The 22,659-nt window shown below is 42.6% G+C and overlaps 1 protein-coding gene across 1 annotated transcript; it reads right to left on the bottom strand.

Annotated features, from left to right (window-relative positions):
- Positions 1-1,858: 1,858 nt before the first annotated feature.
- On the bottom strand, positions 1,859-21,223 carry LOC136587908 (uncharacterized). Its single transcript, XM_066586725.1, has 6 exons — positions 21,122-21,223; positions 20,601-20,691; positions 17,834-17,877; positions 8,863-8,995; positions 6,741-6,911; positions 1,859-3,344 (listed from the first exon to the last, which is right to left on the bottom strand). The coding sequence occupies exons 2-6, from the start codon at positions 20,637-20,639 to the stop codon at positions 2,661-2,663; spliced, it is 1,071 nt and encodes a 356-aa protein (XP_066442822.1). The 5' UTR covers positions 20,640-20,691; positions 21,122-21,223; the 3' UTR covers positions 1,859-2,660.
- Between the last annotated feature and the right edge of the window lie 1,436 nt (positions 21,224-22,659).

Genomic DNA, 22,659 nt, shown 5'->3' with positions numbered 1-22,659 from the left:
ATATCAACAGAAAAATAAAAAGCTATGCCTTTTAAATGCAGAGATGGAAAAAAATTGCAGCATCCATAAGTACCAAATTAGGCCATGCCCTTACAGCGGTTGTATGGGAACAGTATAAAATGGCTGCTGTCAGTGCAACCTGCGGTAACCCATCATAGGACAAGAGAATTCACAAGCAAAGTGGTGAAGAGAAAATGGGTGGGCTAGAGCCTAAGAGTACAGTGTTCTGCACATGAATTTTCCCATCCTATGACGGATTTCCACTGGCTGCACTGACAGTGGACACTTTATGCTATTCCTAGACAACCCCTTTAAGGGGTTAAACTCTGACAAAAACCTTTAGTTTTTAATTTTTTTGGCAGCCTTGTTGTGTGAGAGCTCATTTTTGGGGGATTCTGGAGCACATATAGCTTTTTGATCACTTTTTATTAAATTCTTTCTTGGAGACGAGGTGACCAAAAAAGTGCAATTCTGACGCTGTGTATTTTTTTTCTGTTAACGATGTAATCAAACTTTTATGGACGCAGTGATACTTAGTAGGTTTTGTTTATTTAGATTTCAATATAAATATGTGAAAGGGGGGGTCTTTAAACTTTTATTACTTTTTTAAACTGATTTTTACATGGTTTCATCATTCCTGCAGTATGATATAATACTGTAGTATTACATTATACTGTGATATGACAGGCAATGTAATAAGTCATTCCTTGATAGGCAATCTGCAATGGCACCCTGGGGGCTTTCAGAAGGCCCCTGGCTGACATAGCAACAGAACAGTATCCCGCAATCTTATCGAAGGGTGCTGTTTGGGCCCCCGTACTCCGATTGGGGCATTTAGTTGGGGCACTGTCAGAATTGATGGCAGTATTTAAATGGTTAACAGCCAAGATCAACGGAAGTGCTGATTGCAGCTGTTGAAGGTGGGTGACAGCTGTAAGAAACAGCCGACACCCACATTGTATGGAGCGGGAACGGCTCCTGGCCCCCCTCCAAACCCCAAACTTGCATGACTAATAGAATCACAAGACAAACTCTTTAGACAATGTTGATACTATGTCCAGATATTAACACAGCTCCAACAAGTCTATAAGACTAAGTTATACAATCCTCATAATTTATACATCAAACATTTAGGGCTGTTCGAATACAAGATGGAAAGTTACAAATAACCAATTACATTTTCACCACAACCCAACCTGGCCTATTTGTAGTTATTCTAACTAAAAGGAATCATTTTGGGGAAAATAATTCCATAATGTGATTAAAATACATAAAATCAACATCCGATTTAGGTTTGAATCTACCTCTTCATATAATAACTTCTAAATGTCTCTTCTAAATGTTCCATATTTTCCATAAACAAAGGTACATCACATGTATTACACTGTTCCATATATTGTCATTTGCGATCAACATAATAGCAATCTTATCAAATCTGGGCTCGAGGGAGAAATAAAAAACAAAAATCGTTACATGTTGAAAACAAATGTATCTTTTTCTGTAGAAGTCTTCATTCTTTTGATCTCCTTTAGACCCTAAACCCACAGGGTCTCTGTTGCAGGGAAGCAGGGGAATTATTGTGCGCTTACTACTTTCCCTCTTAATTAGAGATGAGCGAACGTACTCGGTAAGGGCGATTTCGCAATCGAGCACCGCGATTTTCGAGTACTTCACTACTTGGGTGAAAAGTACTCGGGTGCGCTGTGGGTGAGCGGGGGGTTGCAGAGGGGAGTGGGGGGTAGAGGGAGAGAGAGAGGGCTCCCCCCTGTTCCCCGCTGCTACCCTCCGCTCTGCCGCGCCTCCCCTTGCCCCCCGGCGCACCCGAGTACTTTTCACCCGAGTAGTGAAGTACTCGAAAATCGCGGTGCTCGATTGCGAAATCGCCCTTACCAAGTACGTTCGCTCATCTCTACTCTTAATCCAAAGAACAGACCCTAAGGTGTAATCTGCCCTTGCCCTTTACATTGGTGTCTGTTAATCTCCTCCATTCTCCATGTCCATGGTATCCACAGCTGACTATAGAGCCCCTTTATTCTTTATAGATTCCACTGTTCGTGATGCCCTTTGTGCACCATTTGTTGCGTCAGGTCTTCAGGGATGAGCTGTGATGCTTAGGCCTCCTTTTGACTTGTCATCAGCTGGCAGTTAGGTTCTGTGGAAGGTCTGATGAGGTTCACTCCAGTGACAGTTTAGCAGCATTTGGGCACTTGTTAAAAATATTTGTCACTTCTTCAGGCTCAGTTGGATAGATACAGCCTATGGACAGATGCAGTCTGCACTTAGAGAAGATGAAATTTAAAATCAGACTTGAAAAGCTCCTTCCCTGTCAGACTTGTAGCATTACAATTTGGTGTGCACCTGACCCCAGGCTTGCAGCCCTCTCAGCTCCTTCTGAGCTCTCTCTGTCCCAGGGAGTAGCTCCATCAGCCAGTGGGTCTGGAGGTTTTATCTCCTGCAAACAAACCTATAGAGCTGTCCCTGCTGATTAGCATACAGTATGAGAGAGAGAGTATGAAAAAGAGACACAGAAAATATGAAAGAGAGAAAGACCAAGCTAGACTCTTATCTAGTCAAACACACCCATCGTGACAAATCATAAGATTTCCACAGCAACTTGTGGTTTGTATGTGTTAGAAGACACCCGATGCGATACATCAGAATTATGGAGTGAATAAGTTCCATTCTCCTTGGATAAGCATAAAATTCCGAGATGTAAGGCGCCGTCTAAGGTGCTTTTGTATTTCACCCTCATATACATGTTTAAACCTATTCTCTATATCCTCTTTGTTCATCAGTTTCCCACCATCTTCATCCATGATATATATTTCTCTCCCCACATCTTCGTGACTCTGAAGCAGTCGGCTAAGTGCTTCATTTTCAGCGCAGTTTCCGTACGGCCAGTCCTCCTTCCTGTTGAGTGCTTTGTATTCTGGGTTAAACTGTACAATGTACATGCTGAAGCATTTTGTACATGGAGGGATTTCTCTTTTGGGTCTGAGTTTATAGGCTTTACAGTGCACTTCTACTGGGAATGTTATAGGAGGACTCGTACCCGCAGAGCAAACTGCATATGATATTGCCCTGTCCCACACATGCAGCGCAGATATATTAATCATTACATTTCTTTGGTACTTTCCTTTACAGGACATTGAGGATCCATAAGCCTCTTTGAGAACTTTTTGAGCACAGGGATTTTTAACATAGCAGTATGTGACCACAGTGGCTGCAAAACTATTGGCAACGCATTTGTTTCCTTCCTCATCATCAATCAACAGGGATTTATTGTCCGTCTCTAGATCTTTCAAGAGTACATCTGGAGTTTTTGGATTTAGACTTCCCACCATCTAGAAAAAAAAAAAGTCAAGTGAAAGAAATATTTATTAGAATGATCCACAGCTGATAGTATAGCTAAGGAGGCCTTCAAGATGTCTTACATGTTGGGGGACAGGATAATATATAGGAATTCCTCAATGTTTTCAAACCTTTAAATGAAAGTGGACTGATCCTGTTTATAACACTTAAATACACTCTGTCGCCTACTTTTAGTCCTATAAGCTAAGCTAATGGGTTGAACATAGGTGACCTGCTGAGTCCGGGGATGTAAGTATTGTACTTGCCTCCCCTATCGTTCCCCCGGTGTCACCGCTGAATGCATTAAGTGACACACTAAGTAGTCTACCTGTTTTAATTTTACAGTGCGTGAACTACCTACGGTAGCACCGCCACTCAATGCATTCAACAGCGTCTTTCAGCGCTGACACTGGGGGAGGCAAGTATAATATTTATATCCCAGACTCAGGGGGCAACCTACGTTCTGCCCCTAAGCTTAGCTCATAGGACTAAAAGTAGGTGACAGAGTCTCTTCAAGAACCAGGAAATATCTTGAGGATAGGTGTCTATGAGTTCTACCATAGCTTACGGTCAGCATAGCTTTCTATTAATTATAAAATGCTGTATTTATATTGCTATAATTAATTATCTCCTAAATAACTAGACACTTTTTAGCAATTTCATTCTGATTTAATAGTTTTTTCTTTCTGGACTACCAAACGTTTGCTGTTTTTTTGTGACATTTAGGGCTGTTTTTTAATACCCTTTTAGTATTTCTTTTTCCATTCTTTGTTTCATTAAGGGTAATATGTGCAACAAGTAAAAAATATATATTCCTGTTTTAATTTATAGTTCTTTATTTTTAAAATGAGTAAATTAATGCGAAAATAAAGTCTAGGAATGGGTTTCAGTTTTTCTTTTGGTTGTTTTAATATATAATTTATTCAGTCTTGGATTACAGGGCATCTATGGCGATGGTTTAGATTGGCGTGGGCAGTTGTTCTTTTTTAATATATTCATGTTTTATTCCCCATGCCAAGGGTCGCCGGCAATCACCTAATCGCAAGGTCCAATAGTGCAAACTGCACTTTTTTTCCCCTATTCCATACATAACGTTCAATCAGCGCTATTCTGTCTTCTCCATGGGATCCCTGGTTGTCTCTGACAGCCGAAGACCCAACCTGCTTCTGCTAGATTGCAGGATGTGAAGCTTTAAACCTGTGTCGTACAAGGTTACAATGGCATCGTTTAAAGCCTGGGACACCATACATATGCAGTCAGGGGCGTAACTATAGAGGATGCAGGGGATGTCGTTGCACCCGGGCCCAGGAACCTTAGGGGGTCCATAAGGCCCCTCTTCTCCATATAGGGAGCCCAGTACTATGAATAAAGCATTATAGTTAGGGGCCCTGTTACAGGTTTTGCATTAGGGCCCAGGAGCTTCAAGTTACGCCTTTGTATGCAGTGCTTAGTCTAAATTAAGTTTAAAGGATTTTATGACAGTAGAAGGAAAGAACTGCTCTCTTCCAGAAAGAGCTACATTTGTCCCCGGCTTGAGGGTGGTATTACAGCTCAGCCTATCTCACTTGAATGTCCCCCCCCCCCCCCCCCACAAGGTGCGTCTTATAAAACCTAAAATTATTTAGCATTACTTTCACTGTTAAATTATTCATGCAGTATAAATAAATTTAGCAATTAAATCTTATTAAAAAGTCTATGAATGTAATGCTATTGCGTATCTTTTGTATTGTCTTCATTTGTATGAGCTGGACCTGAAACTGCACCGGAGCATCCACAGTCCATGTACAATGTTCCTATTTCTCCTTTGCATGAGCTATCCTTTCCCTAGATCACTCTGCTATGGTCGGATTTAGGTTTCCCATAGAGAAAGTTGTTTTTGAGTTCTGTTCTCTATGTACACAGTTTGCCAACTAGCTCTGATGTACTTATGAAAGTACACATTTAAAAAACAGGAGGGAACATGGTGCAACTGAGAAATGTGGTTTGGCATAGCAGAATGGATGGTCACATGGGGGCTGAAACAATACCACCCACTTTAACCTCAGCGCAAAAAAAAGTAACCAATTTGCAGGATTGCAAATTTGAAAAGAGAATGCACATAGGCAGCGGGTGAATGCGCGGTCAGTGTGCTTATAGGTTATATGGAAAATTGAAAATTGATGTTGGGAGATTCATATTAAAGGCTATGACCAAAGTTGCAACCAATTCTTATTGTTTTAATGCATCGGAAATTAAAAATGGACCAACTTTGCAAAAATTCTTGACATCTCCTACCATTCGTGTATACAGCTTCTATGTAGAGCTAACCTGCAGTAAAGTGTACTCTTGTCCTAAACCTCTGGATAACACACCTTCACGAGGATAGCAACAAGTACAGGACAAAAGGAAAGGAGTATGACTGTAAGACTCCATTTACACTTAAAGACAATCGCTCAAAACTCACTCAAACGATAGTTTTAGTTACAGAGTTGAGCGATCATCTTTGCATACTTTATAGTAGCTAATTAGCTGCTATAGAGCTATGCAGGCAGAGTGGGACACAGCCTAGGCCACTAATAGAACAATACAGCTGTTTTGCATAAGCAAACAGATGTATTCTTCGCAGTGCTGACTGCTAGTGTCCCTGCTGGGAAATGACTGCAGGACACAGGCACAGAGAATCTTATCAGCTCAACCAGCTGATAACAGCCTGCTCCATTGATACCCTGTTTCCCCGAAAATAAGACAGCATCTTATATTAATTATTGCTCTAAAATTTTTACTTTTTTACATGTATAGTTGCCTGGACACTATTTATATTGTCTTTTTTTTATTAACTTTAACTAGGACTCAATTTTGGAGTAGGGTTTATACTTCAAACATCCTCAAAAACACTGAAAAATCATTCTGCATCCTCAAAAATCCTGAAAAATTATCCTAGGGCTTATTTTAGGGTAGATCTTATTTTCAGGGAAACAGGGTAACAGCTGATCACTCAATTCTAGCAAGCTAGAATTCAGTGATCAGCGACACGTGCACCTAAACTGCACGATGTCCCTGCATTTAGATGAAATTGCTCAAAAGACGGCTTTGAGCAATTTTTGAGCGATTCTCGTGTCTAAATGGGCCTTAACTGTAAAGATGAAGAGGTCTGTAGGAGATAATTTGCAAAGTTGCTTCTTTTTATTTAGAAACATTGGTTAAAATAATATAATGGTTGTCATGGTAGACAGAGCCTTTAAAGGGAAGCTCAAGATCTTACTACTTTAGTCAGAAAGACCCTCTGATTCTTTGTGCTGTTCACTATGAACTCCTTATATACATTAATGGAATAGTTTTTTGTTCTGCAGAGGTTATCATTCTGTAAAATGAGCATGTAAGAATATAGCAGTGAAACAAGTACAACTTACGTATTCCAGGAGGACGGAGAATGGGGTGTAACAAGGAAGATGGGTGTTGTACTCTCTGAAAGGCTTTGGGAAAATGGTTTTAAATTGTTTCATCTGTTGTTCAGGAATAAATTCAGCTGGTGAGATTGGTGGGCGGTTAATATGTCCAAAAAAGAAGATGGAATGCAGAACCTGTTGAGAGAGAAGTACAAGTATTAGGTCTGCTACCTGTGTCTGTCGCCCTCTTGCTATTCCGGGCAGACACAAGCATCGCGCTGCTACTTCTGTTTGAATGTACTCTTTATCCTATTTTCTACCAGCAATGAAGAAGTTAACCCCTCTTAGTGCTTACAGCCCAGCTTCTGCTTGAATAGCACTTATCCTCCTATTTAAGTGAGCTGGGGACCCTCCTTCCTTGCCTGAGTATTGATGTGTGTTTGCTCCAGAAATATAGTATATCTAGGTCACAAGTCTCTGAACTTTTTTTTCTGTGTATCTGTATCAGTTTATCCTGTACGCTCTTTGCTTTCTACTTCTGCCTGTGTGCATCTGTCCATTTGCTCCCAGTCTTTGACTCATTCCCATCTCCTTGGTAAGTCAGTTCTGTTCTGTGTTCTATGTGCCCTATGTTCAGTTCATTGTCACTATGTCCTGTCCGGGATAGTCAGCCCCAAAATTCCAGCACTGGGCCGTTCTTATCAAGATGATCGCTCCACATAGGCAGGGGTCTTCCCCATCTTCCAGCTTAGCTAAGGGCAAGTTACCCATCTTAGTCTCTGCTTCGGTACCTCTGACCTCTGGGGTCAGCTGCCAGCCATACCAGGTCTGGTCTAAAAGCCAGGTTTGGTTGGTTGGCACAGTGGGTCCACACTCAGAGCCCTAACAACAAGTGGCATATAGTGACTCTCGCAGACTTGCATTCTCACTATAAATCCCGCTGGGGTAATATATAAATATAATCCTACATGGTGACCAGTCATATTAATCCATGTACAGTGCAGTGGTTCCCACCTTTCATGTACACATAGTGATGACACAGGATCAGGAGCTGAGTGCACATATCAGGTGTTACTCTTATCCTGCTGCTTTTAAAATGAGGGGTTTCAGAGAGACACTGTAACGTTGTTGGCGGCTCGGTAGGTCTGCTATCTTTGTACGCAGGATGCATGACAGGCATAATGCACTGCAATACAAAAGTACTGTAGTGTATTATAGGAGTAACCAGAAGATCGCATCATCTAATCCCCTAATAGGGCTAAAAAAAAACACACCTAACAAAACTGAAAATAAAATGTTTAAAAATATTTTAAGAATTTCACAAAACATCCCTTTTTCCTGGTGAAAACCATAAAACAAAACAAAAAAGATGCCAGAATTGCAAAAATTGAAATAAAAAGTTGTATCTACCTCAAAACAAGTAGTTTTCTTTTAACATAAAATAATTTTACATTTTTTAAAAGTAGGAAACTATAGCTGTAGAAATTTGGTATCACTGTAATTGTACTGATCCACAGAATAATGTTAAGAAGAACCGTGAATGTCATAAAAACTAAATTTAAGAAAAATGGCACAGTTGCGTTTCACCCAACTTAAACATTTTTCAAAAACATTTTTTTCCAGTCCCTTATACTGCACACTAAATGGTACTATTACAAAATACAACTTGTCCCACAAAAAAAAAACAAGTTTTTATACAGCCATGTCAACAAAAATAGTAAAGTTATAGCTTTTGGAAGGCAGGATGAAAAAACGACAACAAAACATGAAAGATGGTTCGGGAATAGGGAGGTAGCGGGTTAAATATAGAGATGAGCGAGCACCAAAGTGCTTGGGTGCTCGTTACTCGAGTTGAGCTTTTTCTAATACTCAAGAGCTCGTTTTGAGTAACGAACCCCATTAAAGCAATGGCAGACTCGAGCATTTTTTAAGGTGACCCATGCTCTGCATTGTTTTCAATGGAGCAGCGGCTGCTGCCGGCGGCTCCATGGAAAACATGTGGGGAGGTGCTCGGGAAATTTTCTAGAGCACCGCTTGGTGCTCGCTCGAGTAACAAGTACTTTCAAGTATGCTAATGCTCGAACGAGCATGCTCGCTCATCTCCAGTCTATGTTTCCCAAAATCCATTTAATCAGTAGACACATACCCGTTCCATGTAGTGACACGCGACTTCCTTACGGTCTTGTGTTTTTTGGAGTAGATTCATAAAAGTGACAATGAAGACGTTTCCACTTTTCACAATGTTTTCTCTTTGCTTTTCTTGATTCACTTCGCGTTTTCTGTAGAAGACAATCCACATTGTAGATTACAGTAATGGGATCTCTGCCTTGTATCCATAGCATTTTGGGATATGTGTATTGTGCATATGAATCATCCAATTCAATATAAAACTTTAAGGCGTCTTTCACACAGGCGACAGCGATATTGCCGCGAGAAAATCGGAGAAATATCGTATCGGTACTCTGTGCGATATTGCTGCGTTTTCTCACGACGATATTACAAATTTCTGTCGCTACAAAGTCACGCAACCTTTTTTTTCGCCACATATTGTACTTCATTTTGGTGATAAAAATAGACCAATAGAATTTGTGTATATTTATTAAAAGTGCCAAAACTGGGAAAATTTTGAAAAAATTCTTATTTTTTCACATTTTCAACTAATATCTCAAATATGTGCAAACATACTGTACAGGCCTGCGTGGCCTTGGCGTCCCCACATCCCTTCGAAACCTACTAAAAGACATGCATCAGGGCACATCCGCTAAAGTCCATATCAACGGTTCAACCTCTGCTAGTTTTGAGACCTCGTCTGGTGTTCGACAAGGTTGCGTCTTGGCTCCTGCACGCTTCTGCAGGGCCATGGACTGGATTCTTCAGCACATTGTCCAATGAAATAGGGTCACTCTTCCAGAGTACCACATCACCGACCTGGACTACGCCGATGATGTTGCATTCTTGGATGTCACATCTAATAATCTAAGACACTCATTGGAACAGTTGGATTTTGAGGCATCCTGTCTTGGGCTTCACATCTCCTGGCAAAAAAACCAAGCTGCAGAATCTAGGAGTCAGCGCAATCCCTCCATACCTAGACGTACACGGCCAGAGAGTCGATGCTGTCAGTGAGTTTGTGTACCTCAGAAGCATTCAGCACACAGATGGGAGGGCGCTTCAGGACATCCTGTGGAGAATAGCACTGGCAGCCTCGGGGATGAGGTCCCTTGATAAACTCTGGCAGAGGCAGAACATAACACTCAAGACCAAGATTCGATTCTACCAGACCTGCATTATGCCAATATTATTGTACGGCTTGGAGATTTGGACCTTGCTGTCACAAACCACTGAGCATGTGGAGTCCTTTCACATGCGATGCCAATGCCAGATTCTCCGTGTCCGTTGGTTTGACTTCATCAGAAACAGCGAGATACAGGCTTGCACAGGGCTTGAGTCAATCACAAAAACAATAACAAGGAGATGACTTGCACTTTTTGGTCATGTTGCACGCTTGTCAGAAGCTGTTCCAGCCCACGGTGCTCTAACCGCAGTAATTGCTAAGAAAATTGAGAAACAACCCCCTGCCGGATGGCGGAGTCCCCCTGGTAATCTGCGGCACTCGTGGGTGCAACAGATAGGCAACAGTACCTCCTCCGACATCAACACCGAATGGAACAATGCTCTTGGTCGTGGTCATTCTAGATCGGCGCTATGGACCCTCGTTGTCCAAGCGAGATAACTAACTAACTATTCACATATATCTTTCATACTCACGTGACAACATTGGATACACAAAAACGGTTACATTTCCAGACATATCCCAGACATTCATAGACATTAACATCTTCCATGCTGCAGCTGTGCAATGCACATAACTAGTGACTAGACAATTTGCACAGAGCATCCACACTGAAGACATGACAAGACAATTATGGAGGGGCCAGATATATGCACTTCGGGCCACTACACCATGCAATAACTACCCTCTCAGATGTTGTAGAAAATGGTGTTCTTAACACCTTTTCACAACCATAAATATGATCAGTCTTCCTAATAACTCCCTTTTTAGATATTTTCAACTCTGTTAAATTCTTGCAGCCCAATTTGGGGGCCTGAACATCCCCCTTGCTCTGACCCAGTTAGAGGGGTTGGCACTGATGGCCAACACTTTAAAGTCACTCTCTTGCTTTTATAGGCAACTGAGAGATGGGATTCTGGGAAAATGGGACTTAGATATACCAGACCTGGACTCGGATGACCGAGGTGATCCCTTGACCATTTCGGGGCCGCCCTTGATCAGTACAACGGACAGACTGATTCAAGTTAAGTTTCTCCAAAGAATCTAAGTTACTGCCACCCGTCTGTGTACCATGGGCCTAATTCCCAATGCAGACTGTCCAAGATGCTTGAGGAGTGTGGGCACAATTATGCCTATATTTTGTGAATGCCATGTCATGGAGACCTATTGGGGGTATAATCTTGAGTTTAGGGGCCCCATGTATTATGCATCCTAAAATTAGTCTCTTTGGCCTTGTGGAGACAACATGAGACAACATATGCTCTACACAAGCTGCTGTTCTCTTATGTAATAAAGTGGTGTTGCTCAACTGAGAACATCCCAAAAAACCTACTAGAGCTGCCTGGCAGTGTGAAGTGAATGGGGTCATTCCTTTATACAAATTGACATATATTGTCCGAGGTTGCCCTGCCAAATTTACCAAGATATGGGGTCGATGGGTTGACTGCCCTAACACCACATCAGGTGTATCTGACTAAATCCCTTTTTTCAGGGAAAATTGAAGGTCTTTCTTCTCCTACCTCTCACTAAGTACGAGGATGCTGAGTGGTTGCTGTGTTGACAGTCATGTCATGCGTAAAGTTTGGAGTTTTTGTTCTAATGTTATGATTCCCAAGGTTGAGAACTTTGGTTTCTGTACCTCTGGAGGAGAGGGGGAGGAGAAGCAAAAGAGGGGGAAAATTCTGATGACCAAAATTTGTGAACTACAACTGATGTTTCTTCCTTTCTCTATTTGTATTATATTACATGAAAATGCTCAATAAATATTCCTTAAAAAAAAAAAAAAAAGAAGGTACGGTCCCAAGATGCGGTATCGCCACGTGGCGAAAGCCCTTCCCACCAGCGGTGGCCAATAGGAAGATTTTGCTGATAAGAGGGCAGCATTATCGGTAAAATCTATGACGATTGGCAGCCACAAGTGGGCAGGACTTTGGCTGCATTGTGCTTACTGCACTGCGGGACCGTACCCTGACTACTTGCTAGTAAATTCTATACATGGCCTCTGACAGGTTGCGCATAGGCGGCAGCATGTGAGCGGTTGCGCATAGGCGGCAGCGTGTCAGCGGTTGCGCATAGGCGGCAGCGTGTCAGCGGTTGCGCATAGGCGGTGAGATGTGAACAGTTGCGCATAGGCAGCGGCATGTGAGCGGAGTGTGAGCAAGTCTATCTTCAATACCTCCGAAATTTAATTGTAGATCCCCATTAGGATGAGCTCCATGCCTGGCAATGTCATCCAGTGTGCTACTTCTGCAATGTAAGCGGTCCATGATCAGCCGATCGAGGGTGCATACTGTTGCGCAAGATGCACGTACGTCACACATTTAGAAGCCCAAATTCTGGATCTAAATGGGCAACTGGCAACACTGAGAGCCATTGACATCCTGGAAAGGAGTTTGGTGCTCACTGAGCAGGCACTCGCTGGGGCAGCGGCGGGGGCAGATGGTAGTACGGAAGAGCAGGGGGAGCAGGCAGCTAGCTGGGTGACAGAAAGAAGGAGGAGTAGAGGGAAGAGAACCAGGGAGGCTAGTCCTGAACTGGCACAAGCCAACAAGTTTGCAAAGTTTTTTAAAGGAAAAAAGCTTCTCTCCGTGCTCCCGCTGTAGATTTTCTTATTTAAAACAAATCCTTGAAAAAGGCGTTTAAATACGCCGAAACGCGTTGCATGACCCTCGCTGCAAGAGGTGTTTTTTGTATGCATTTTTCTTGATTCTTTTTTTGTCTTCAAATAAAATTATTACATAAAACACTATCTGCCATGACAGCGGATCTGTTTTAAATAAGAAAATCTACAGCGGGAGCGCGGAGAGAAGCTTTTTTCCTTTAAAATACTTTCTATTCAACCCATTGAAGGAAATTTTTTGTTTCTTTGGGGTTTTCTTTCCTGTGGCTCTCCTTCTTCACCGAAGGATATCTGGAGATTTTCTGCACATTTTACAGGCACGCCCGGACCACAGGTGCAGGCGGGGTGTCCCTGACCATTTCACAGGAACCCCGCTGTGCACCAGGTGAGTTACTTTATATATTTCTATTCGTATGGTGGCGTGGATCGTTGTTCAAGTTTGCAAAGTTGGCAGATGAGGTGGATGCCATTACAGAGCTAGCACTGCTGCAGCACGACACGCCCTCTGAACATCAGGGAGATGACTGCTCCAGTGTGATGGGGAGCGCAGGGCAGGCTAGACAGGTCCTAGTGGTGGGGGACTCAATTAAGGGGGGACAGATAGGGCAATCTGCCATAAAGACCGGGATCGTCGAACGGTGTGTTGTCTTCCTGGCGCTTGAGTTCAACACAGTGCGGATCGGATTGACAGATTACTGGGAGGGGCTGGTGAGGATCCAGTGGTCATGATGCACGTTGGCACCAATGAACAAATTAGAGGTCAATGGAGGGCCCTCAAAAATGATTTCAGGGACTTAGGGTCCAAGCTTAGGGCGAAGACCTCCAGGGTAGTTTTCTTGGAAATAATACCTGCACCTAAAGCTGCACTAGAAAGGCAGCAGAATCTTAGGGAGGAAAACAAGTGGCTCTGGAGTTGGTGTAAGAAGGAGGGATTTGGGTTCCTGGAGAACTGGGCGGACTTTGCTGTCGGCTATAGGCTCTACCGTAGGGACGGGCTGCATCTCAATGGGGAGGGTGCAGCTGTGCTGGGGGAGAAGATGGCTAGAAGGCTGAAGGAGTGTTTAAACTAGGGACTAGGGGGGAGGGCAAAAATAGAAATAAGGGGGTAGTCAGCATAGCTAGCGACCTGGGTCTAAGCAATGGGAATGGGAACAGGAGGAGGGGTTAGTATAGTTAGAACTGTCAGATCAGCCAATAGTACCATTAGTAACAAAATGAACTTAAAGAACAAAAAAGAAATTATAAATTGTATGACCACGAATGCAAGAAGTCTGATCGGTAAAGTGGGTGAGCTTGAAGTGAGAATGACCGATGAAAACTATGATCTAGTCGGAATAACGGAAACATGGTTTGATGATAAGTGCGATTGGGCGGTGAATTTACAGGGTTACAACCTCTTCAGAAGAGACCGTGGAAACCAGAAAGGGGGAGGGGTATGTCTGTACGTTAAATCCTACTTAATGCCGAAGCTACGGGAGGATATAGGGGCAGGAGATGAACATGTGGAATCTCTATGGGTAGAAATACTGGGAGAAAAAAAATAACAAAATCCTGATAGGGGTCTTCTATAGACTACCAAAAGCAACAGAAGAAACTAAAATCTTACAATTAAGGCAGATAGAGGAGGTGTTAAACCGCAACAAAGTAATTATCATGGGGGACTTTAATTATCCGGATATAATATGGGAAAACGAAACCTGCATAGGGGTGATAAATTCTTGAGAACAATTAAAGATAACTACCTTACCCAACTTGTGTGGGAACCAACGAGAGGGAGGACAATTCTGGACTTAATACTAACTAACAAACCGGACCAAATAAAGGGGGTACAGGTTGAGGGGCACTTGGGGAACAGTGACCACAATATAATCAACTTCCAGCTGTCATTCAATAAGAAGCCTTATCAGGGAGCGACAAAGAAACTAAACTTTAGTAAAGCAAAATTTGATCAGCTTAGAACTACTATCGGTAACATTAATTGGGACTACATCCTCAAAAATGCCAGTACGGATGACAAATGGGAAAAGTTCAAAAGGATCCTAATCACTTCATGTGAACAGTTCATTCCCTTTAAAAATAAAAAAACTTCAAGTAAAAGGAAACCAATGTGGCTCGACAAGACGGTAAGAGGGGCAATAAATGAAAAAAAGAAAGCATTCAAACTACTAAAGCAAGAAGGTAGTGAAGAAGCGCTAAAATCGTACAGGGAAAAAAACTAAATATGCAAAGATAAGATCAAAATTGCTAAGAAGGAGGCAGAAAGACTGATCACCAAAGAGAGCAAAAACAACCCGAAACTATTTTTTAACTAGATTAACAGCAAAAGGATTTGCACCGAGAGCACTGGCCCTTTAACAAATAATGCAGGAGAAATCATTGAAGATGATGGAGAGAAGGCAAATAGAGATGAGCGAGTATACTCGCTAAAGGCAATTGCTCGAGCGAGCATTGCCTTTAGCGAGTACCTGCCCGCTTGAGACTGAAGGTTCAGGTGCCGGCGCGGGGGAGCGGTGAGTAGCGACAGTCAGCTGGAGGGAGCGGGGGGAGAGAGAGATCTCCCCTCCGTTCCTCCCGGCTCTCCCCCGCAGCTCCCTGCCCGCCGCCGGCACCTGAACCTTCAGTCTCGAGCGGGCAGGTACTCGCTAAAGGCAATGCTCGCTCGAGCGATTTCCTTTAGCGAGTATACTCGCTCATCTCTAAAGGCAAACCTATTAAATAGTTTCTTTTTAAGCGTATTCACGAACGAAAAGGAAATGTTACATGAGATGCAGGGGACCAAAATGAACCCCTCACAAAATATCTCATACCTAACGCAGGAGGAAGTGCGGAACCAGTTAAAGAAGATTAAAATCGATAAATCGCTAGGCCCAAATGGAATACACCCAAGGGTTCTAAGGGAACTAAGTGATGTGATAGCTAGGCTGCTATATCTAATATTTATGGATACTATCAAGACCGGGGTTGTACCACTGGATTGGGGCATTGCCAACGTGGTTCCAATTTACAAAAAGGGGTCCAAAAGTGAGCCTGGTAACTACAGGCTGGTAAGCTTCACTTCAGTAACTGGAAAAATATTTGAGGGGTTTCTGAGAGACGCCATCGAAAAATACCTCAAGGAGAACAACGGAATAACTCCTTACCAGCATGGATTCATGAAGGGTCGATCGTGTCAGACCAATCTAATCAGCTTCTACGATGGAGTAAGCTCTAGGCTGGACCTGGGAGAGTCTATTGATCTCATATATCTGGACTTCTCTAAAGCATTTGACACCGTGCCGCATAATAGGCTGATATATAAAATGAGACAGCTTGGTCTGGGTGAAAACGTGTGTATATAGGTAAAGAATTGGCTCAGAGATAGAAAACAGAGGGTGGTATTAAATGGTTCGTACTCTGATTGGGCCACCGTCGCTAGCGGGGTGCCACAGGGTTCAGTATTGGGCCACATTCTGTTTAATATATTTATCAATGACCTGATAGAGGGGCTGCACAGAAAAATACCAATCTTTGCAGATCATACAAAAGAGGACAATGTGTGGCTACAAATGGACCTAGATAAGCTGGGGGCTTGGGCAGAAAAATGACAAATGAAGATCAATGTTGATAAATGTAAGGTTATGCACATGGACAGGAGAAACAGATGTCACCAATATACAATGAATAGGGTACTGCTAGGGAAAAGGGATATGGAAAAGGACCTGGGGGTATTAGTGGATTGTAGATTAAACTAGAGTACCCAATGCCAGTCAGCTGCTGCAAAAGCTAATAAAGTCTTGGGGTGCATTAAAAGAGGTATAGGGGCGAAGGACGAGGACATTATCCTCACACTATATAAGGCACTTGTCAGGCCCCACATGGAATACTGCGTACAGTTCTGGTCACCGGTGCTCAGGAAAGATGTTACAGTGCTGGGGGGGTTCAAAGAAGAGCAACTAAACTAATACATGGAATGAAGGGACTGGAATACCCAGAGAGGCTATCCAAATTGGGACTATTTACCCTGGAAAAAAGACGGCTAAGAGGTGATCAAATAACTATGTATAAATACATGAGGGGACAATACAAGGATCTCTCCTGTGATCTGTTTACACCCAGGACCATGACGGTAACAAGAGGGCATCCGCTATGTCTAGAAGAAAGCAGGTTTCATCGCCAGCACAGAAAAGGGTTCTTTACTGTAAGAGCAGTGAGACTGTGGAACTCTCTGCCTGAGGACGTGGTGATGGCAAAATCCATAGAGGAGTTTAAAAGGGAACTTGATGTCTTTCTAGGGGGGGAGGATATTACGGGATATAAATCTTAGGTTAATTGTTAATCTGGGTATACAGGCAGGTAGGAACTATTAGGGGTTGATCCAGGGATTAGTCTGATTGCCATTAGAGAGTTGGGAAGGAATTTTCCCCCAAATGGGCTAATTGGCTCCTGCTCTTGGGGTTTTTGCCTTCCTCTGGATCAACAACATAGGAGGATAAACAGGCTGGACTAGATGGACATTGTTTTCATTTGGCCTTACATACTATGTTACTATGACAGTGAACTATTAAAATCTCTAGTAGTGATTTCAATGCATGGATCAGTTTTCTCTAGTGGATACCACTTATCAATGGATCCCCTTTTTTGTGTTAGCTTGGTCTTCCGTTAACTACGAGTGTTCTCTGCTTGAGTTACCTAGTAGCACGTAAGTAGATAAACTCCCAAAGAATTAAGCTTAAGGCTAACTTCACATGGGCGAGTGCGAATCACATGGGCCATGAATCACGGCCCTGTATCGTACTAGCCGACATGCAATTCCCCCGCGGATATGAGGCGTTTTTTTTGTCAAAACCGCATCACATCACTTCGGGAAGTAGTGATCCTACGGCATGGCTGATAGCTGCATCGCGGGGGTCCAGGAGAGGTGAGTATACTCTTAGTTTTTATTTTACACAGAACCCAACTCTGTAACAAGGTTTTGTTCTAATGATAAAAGCCCTTTAAGTAGGCTTGGCATTCAGAAATTGCTGAGTAGGTAAAATCAACATAAATGATTGCCATCTTCATAACAGTCACAGCTAGGATTTCCTTCACTTGGAGCTTAGTTCAGTTTGCTGTCCTAGCCTTGTATCTAAATCCCCTTATAAAGAGCGAGTGGCTTATTGGCACCCCACTGGCACCAATCTCCCAGAGCAAATCCTGCCAGCCCCCCTGATTGTACAGAAAGCTTACCTCTTCCTCTGCATCATCTCTTCAGCCTCCAGATTATTATTCTGCTATAATGAAAACCAAAGGCAGAGAGTCACATATAGAACATACGGTCTTATACTGTATGAGACGCTGACATATAGTCCAAAAACCCACATCACTATCAAATGTATACAGTGCCCCCAACTTTCTTCACCCATGATTTGCATATATATTTCAATATACCCCTAGATTCATTAGTTTATCTGTAAAGATATTTTACCCATGTGGTGGTTTTATGCCCTTTTTTTCTGGCCTACCAAATGTATTTTTGCTGGGTTTTTTCTTGTTCTCACATATAGGGCTATTTTTAATACCTTTTTTCACAGATTTTTTTTCCTATTCTTTCATTTTATTAGGGGTAATGTGTAAAATAAAAAAAACAAATCTTACATTTAGAGTTTTTATTTTTAATTGTTATATTTACATTAAAATAAAGTGCAGGAATGAGTGCGCCATTTTGTTTCAGACATTTTTATATATAATTTGTAGTCTGGGATTACAGGGCAGATATGGTGACGGCTTATGTTAGCGGCGGCGGTGGGTCGTTTTCTTTTTTTCTGTTATTTCTGTCATTCTGTAATTTTTTTAAACTTATTTTTGTAACTAATTTTTTTACCATCTATGACTGCCATGATGGCATACAAGACATCTGGGGGACATTCACACTGTATTTTTTTTTTTATTTCACTTTAACTGTGAAAAGTTCCACTGTAACTGGAGCATCACTGAGTGCTATGTAGCCTAAAAATGTAGTTAAAACCTGCTTCTGCCTTCTCCTCAGGGTCCTCGACTGTGACAGCTGAGAACCCAACCTGCTAACCTGGAGAAGGATTTTGTTGGTGGTGCGTGGTGTACCCCCAAGAGATATGCCGAAAAGAAGAATGCATGTAATCGACTACCCCCTGGACAACATTGTGTGACCAAAAACAGGAGGACAAATTTATCAGAGTGTGTTCAAAATGAGACAGATTCAAAACAGTTCGGAACTGACGAAATGTGCTGCTCTGATGAAAATGAGGGAAAAAATATGTCACTCTTAACCCTTTGCAATCCAATTTTGGATTCAGGGTTTCCTAGGGGGTTTTCTTTTTCTGTCATTATACAATGGCGCCATCTGCTGGCTAGAGCCAGTACTGTGGTATGGGACATGCTGGAGAGGCCCCCCAACAACAGAGCGGCCAGTAATATACAGTAAGAATGTCTTGCCAGACGTCTTCTGACATCGGAGCTGTAGAGCCTTCAATCAGAATGTCTGAAGACATCAGACAGTGGATTGGAAAGAGTTAACTGTCAAATACCGCCTTATAGCCAGTGGCATGAAGGGGTGTGTTTCAGCAAGAAAATGTTAGTTCCGCCCATTTATAAAATGAAATGGCTATTGTGGGCTAACAAGCACAGGAGCTGGGCCACTAGTCAATGGAAGAAGGTTCTCTTCACAGACAAATTAATGTTTGAGGTGTTTGGGTCCAGGAATCGAAAGTTCATTTGCTTGTGACGTAGCTTCCTGCTTGCATACGACCCACAGTTAGGCCGGATTCACACAGCCGAGAAAATCATGCGAGATTTATGCGCTGCCAGACGCACAAATATGAACCCCATTCATTTGAGTGGGGTCACGCACATCAGCGATGTTTTCCTACATGGTACCTCGATGCTATGTAGGAAGCACATCACAGCGATATCGTCCATTGTTTTCAACGGGGCTGGCAGCGGTAGCGCCGGTCTCTTTGACAGCAATGGGAGAACTCCGCAATCCTCTGTGATAGCCATGGCGAAGGGTTCCCTTCAACCCCACAGTGATGCAAGGCTGTTTTCACATGAAAACACCTTATATCCACAGGGCTTTCACATGGGTAGAGAAGCGTTATCGGGCTGTGATTAACGGTTGATATCGCCCTCGCCCGTGTGAAACTACCCTAAATATGATCCTCCAGTTTTGGGACAAAATTCTGTCCTGGGACCGGAGGGGAGAGTTGTTACCGTTAATAAAAAGAAAACCTAACGGATCTGTAAGCATTCCCTTTTTCTTTTAAACTCTTTGAAATCACCTGGGGAAAAAACGGAATAGTTTTTCTTCCATTTTAATTCTATTTTTCTGCTCCAGAAATGAAACAGGCAGAAAAGCCCTAACGCCGTGGTCAGGTGATGCAGAAGTGATCAGCGGCGCTGTGCTACTCAGTGAGCGCTCTTCTTGGATTGCCGGGCCCTGTGCTTGATTTTATGCACCTGAACTTAAAGGGCTTTCTGGAAGTAAATTATTGATGATCTATGCTCAGGAAAGGACATTAATAGTTGATCGTGGGGGTCTGCTGCTCGGGATCAGTTGATTGAAGAGGTTGCAGTGCTCAGGTGAGTGCTACCGCCTCATCTCAGGCATGTGATGTCATGTTCATTGGTGAATGGGACTGAGTTGCAATACTAGGCATAGCCGCTATACAATGTACAGCACTGTGGCTGGTATGGACTAAAGTGAAAGTGGTGCTCACTGAGTGCCAATGTCATTTCAATCAGCTGATCGGTGGGGATCCCAAGCCTAGACCCCTGTTGATCAACTATTGAAGACTTATCCTGAGGTGCCCCGGAAAAGCCCTGTAATAATTAAATAGGGGTATCCAAGTACCTTTGGCAATCGAATTTCTACATAACAAGGTGACATTATATACTGTACATTATATAACATTAAGCACTTGGTCTCACTAAAATCACATTAAAAGAATGTATTTTTCTGCCAACAGAAGCCACTACTTACATTATCCTGTATGTTCCCCTGTGACTCCTCTGTCTCCATGGGTTTGGCTTCGGTATCACGTCTGTCCGTGGTGATCAATTACCAGTTACACCTCATAAAGAATACCAGAAGCATATTTAGGATATTGAAATATTATATATATAATATTGCTCTTTTGATGCACAATACAAACATATTCCACCATTCCTATATATGACACAAGCCCATATTAAAGTGGCTGGATATAGCAATCTGCAAACCCCTAATCGACCTGGTATCTCTGCATGTGATCATATGTCTTTTAGTAGAATATCCTACAATTCTAAAACAAAAGCTGACATTTCTGAAGCTAGGCACAACTTGCATTCTTCTCTCGGAGACCGCCAGAGCTGCATAGGTGGTCTTGTAAGCCAGGCAATGCTTGCTGGGAAAAAGGATATGTAGATCGAAGTGGAACTTTTATCTAAATACTTTTAGCAAGTCACCGAAGACAGTTTTTGCCCCTAGAAGCTGCTTCTTATGTCTCTTGCAGTTTGCCTTACCTTCACTACGGTCCACGATGCTGCGTCTGCCGGTATTCCTTCTGAAGAGTCTCTTCTCACTTACAGGGAAACCGAAACTTAACATTTTGGTGGGATGACTCACATACGTCAGACATACTGAGACAGGAAGAGCAGGCGGTATTTCCTCACTGTGTGTCCAACCCAGCCCATTGTCATGAGGAAGTCTATACACACCACTGACATCCGTAGGGGATTAATGTCCCCATAAACAAGTAATAGATTGATTCTAGAATATTTCCCCTTAACTGTTTAACCCCTTAAGGACCAGGCTGTTTTGTACCTTAAGGACCAGACACTTTTTAGGGATTTTACCCAGGTGGTGGTTTTACTCCCCTATTTTTTTTCCTTCAGCTGCCAAAATTAATTTTGCTGTGTTTTTTTCCCCATGACATCTAGGGCTATATTTTTATATCTTTCTTCATTGACTTTTTTACCCCGTGTTTTTAGTTTATTGGGGGTAAAAAGGTAATAAAAAATGATTTAACATTTATAGTTATTTTTTTAAATTAGTAAATCCACACTAAAAGAAAGTATAGTAACGGGTTCCTCATTTTTTTTCAGATAATTTGATATATAATATGTATAGTTTTGGATTACAGGGAGCATACGGCGTCAGCTTTGGGTCATTTTCTTTTTTTTTGTATAGATTTTTATTTTATTCTGTAATTTTTTTAAACTTAGTTTCGTAACTATTTTTTTTACCATCTAGGACCCTCATGACGTCATTTAGGACCTCTGGAGGCCATTCACATTGTTTTTTTTTTTTTATTTGACTCTGTTAAGGTTGTGTGTCTGGGATCTGTGGTTCTACGGATTTCCTTGTGCACCCCTTCCCAGGTAGGTGTTAGTTGAGATGGCTGGGTGTGGTATTCTCCACCAGCCAATCCCCTTGTCTGCTGCTGATAAATACCAGCAACTCTTGTAAAAGCTTGCTGGTCATTCATTGCATTTCTGTGTTAATCGCACTCAGAGCTAGTGGTTGCATGCTTGTCTGTAGTCTCTCTCCTCCCTTGAACTCAGTCTGGGCACCTGTAGTCCCCCTCTGTATCTTATGCAGACCCCCTCTTCCCTTCCCTTTGACAGGTGCGGCCTCCAGATGTCTGATGTCCTATGTGTGTGTCAGGTGGGTGATGCCTGACACTGGTGTGAGGACATTTGGGCTTGCTATGGTTTTCTATCTGTTTGCATGTGACCTCTGGGTGGGGTTCCTGTTCTGTTGTATGCACAACCATCTGTATTGGTGTGAACAGCAATGTGCTTTATATGTCTGTGCAAGTGGCCAGACATATGCTCTATGTGCAGTCCTGTACTTTGTTCAGTGTGCGTGTGTGTGTGTGTGAACACTGTCATGTCCTGTGTGTTTTGTGCACTTCTCCAGGTTCCTAATCAGGGATAGCCAGGTCCCAGATATAGTCAGTGGGGCTGTCCTTATCAGGACAATCACCCTGCTTTTAAGCAGGGGTTCCCCACTTTCCCTGATTAGTAAGGGACAGGTGTCCTTCCATCTTGCCTGGAGA

The sequence above is a fragment of the Eleutherodactylus coqui genome, chromosome 13 (assembly GCF_035609145.1).
Source record: "Eleutherodactylus coqui strain aEleCoq1 chromosome 13, aEleCoq1.hap1, whole genome shotgun sequence".
NCBI lineage: Eukaryota > Metazoa > Chordata > Amphibia > Anura > Eleutherodactylidae > Eleutherodactylus > Eleutherodactylus coqui.
The sequence above is the reverse complement of the archived record's forward strand: the minus strand, read 5'-3'. Positions and strand labels throughout refer to the sequence as shown.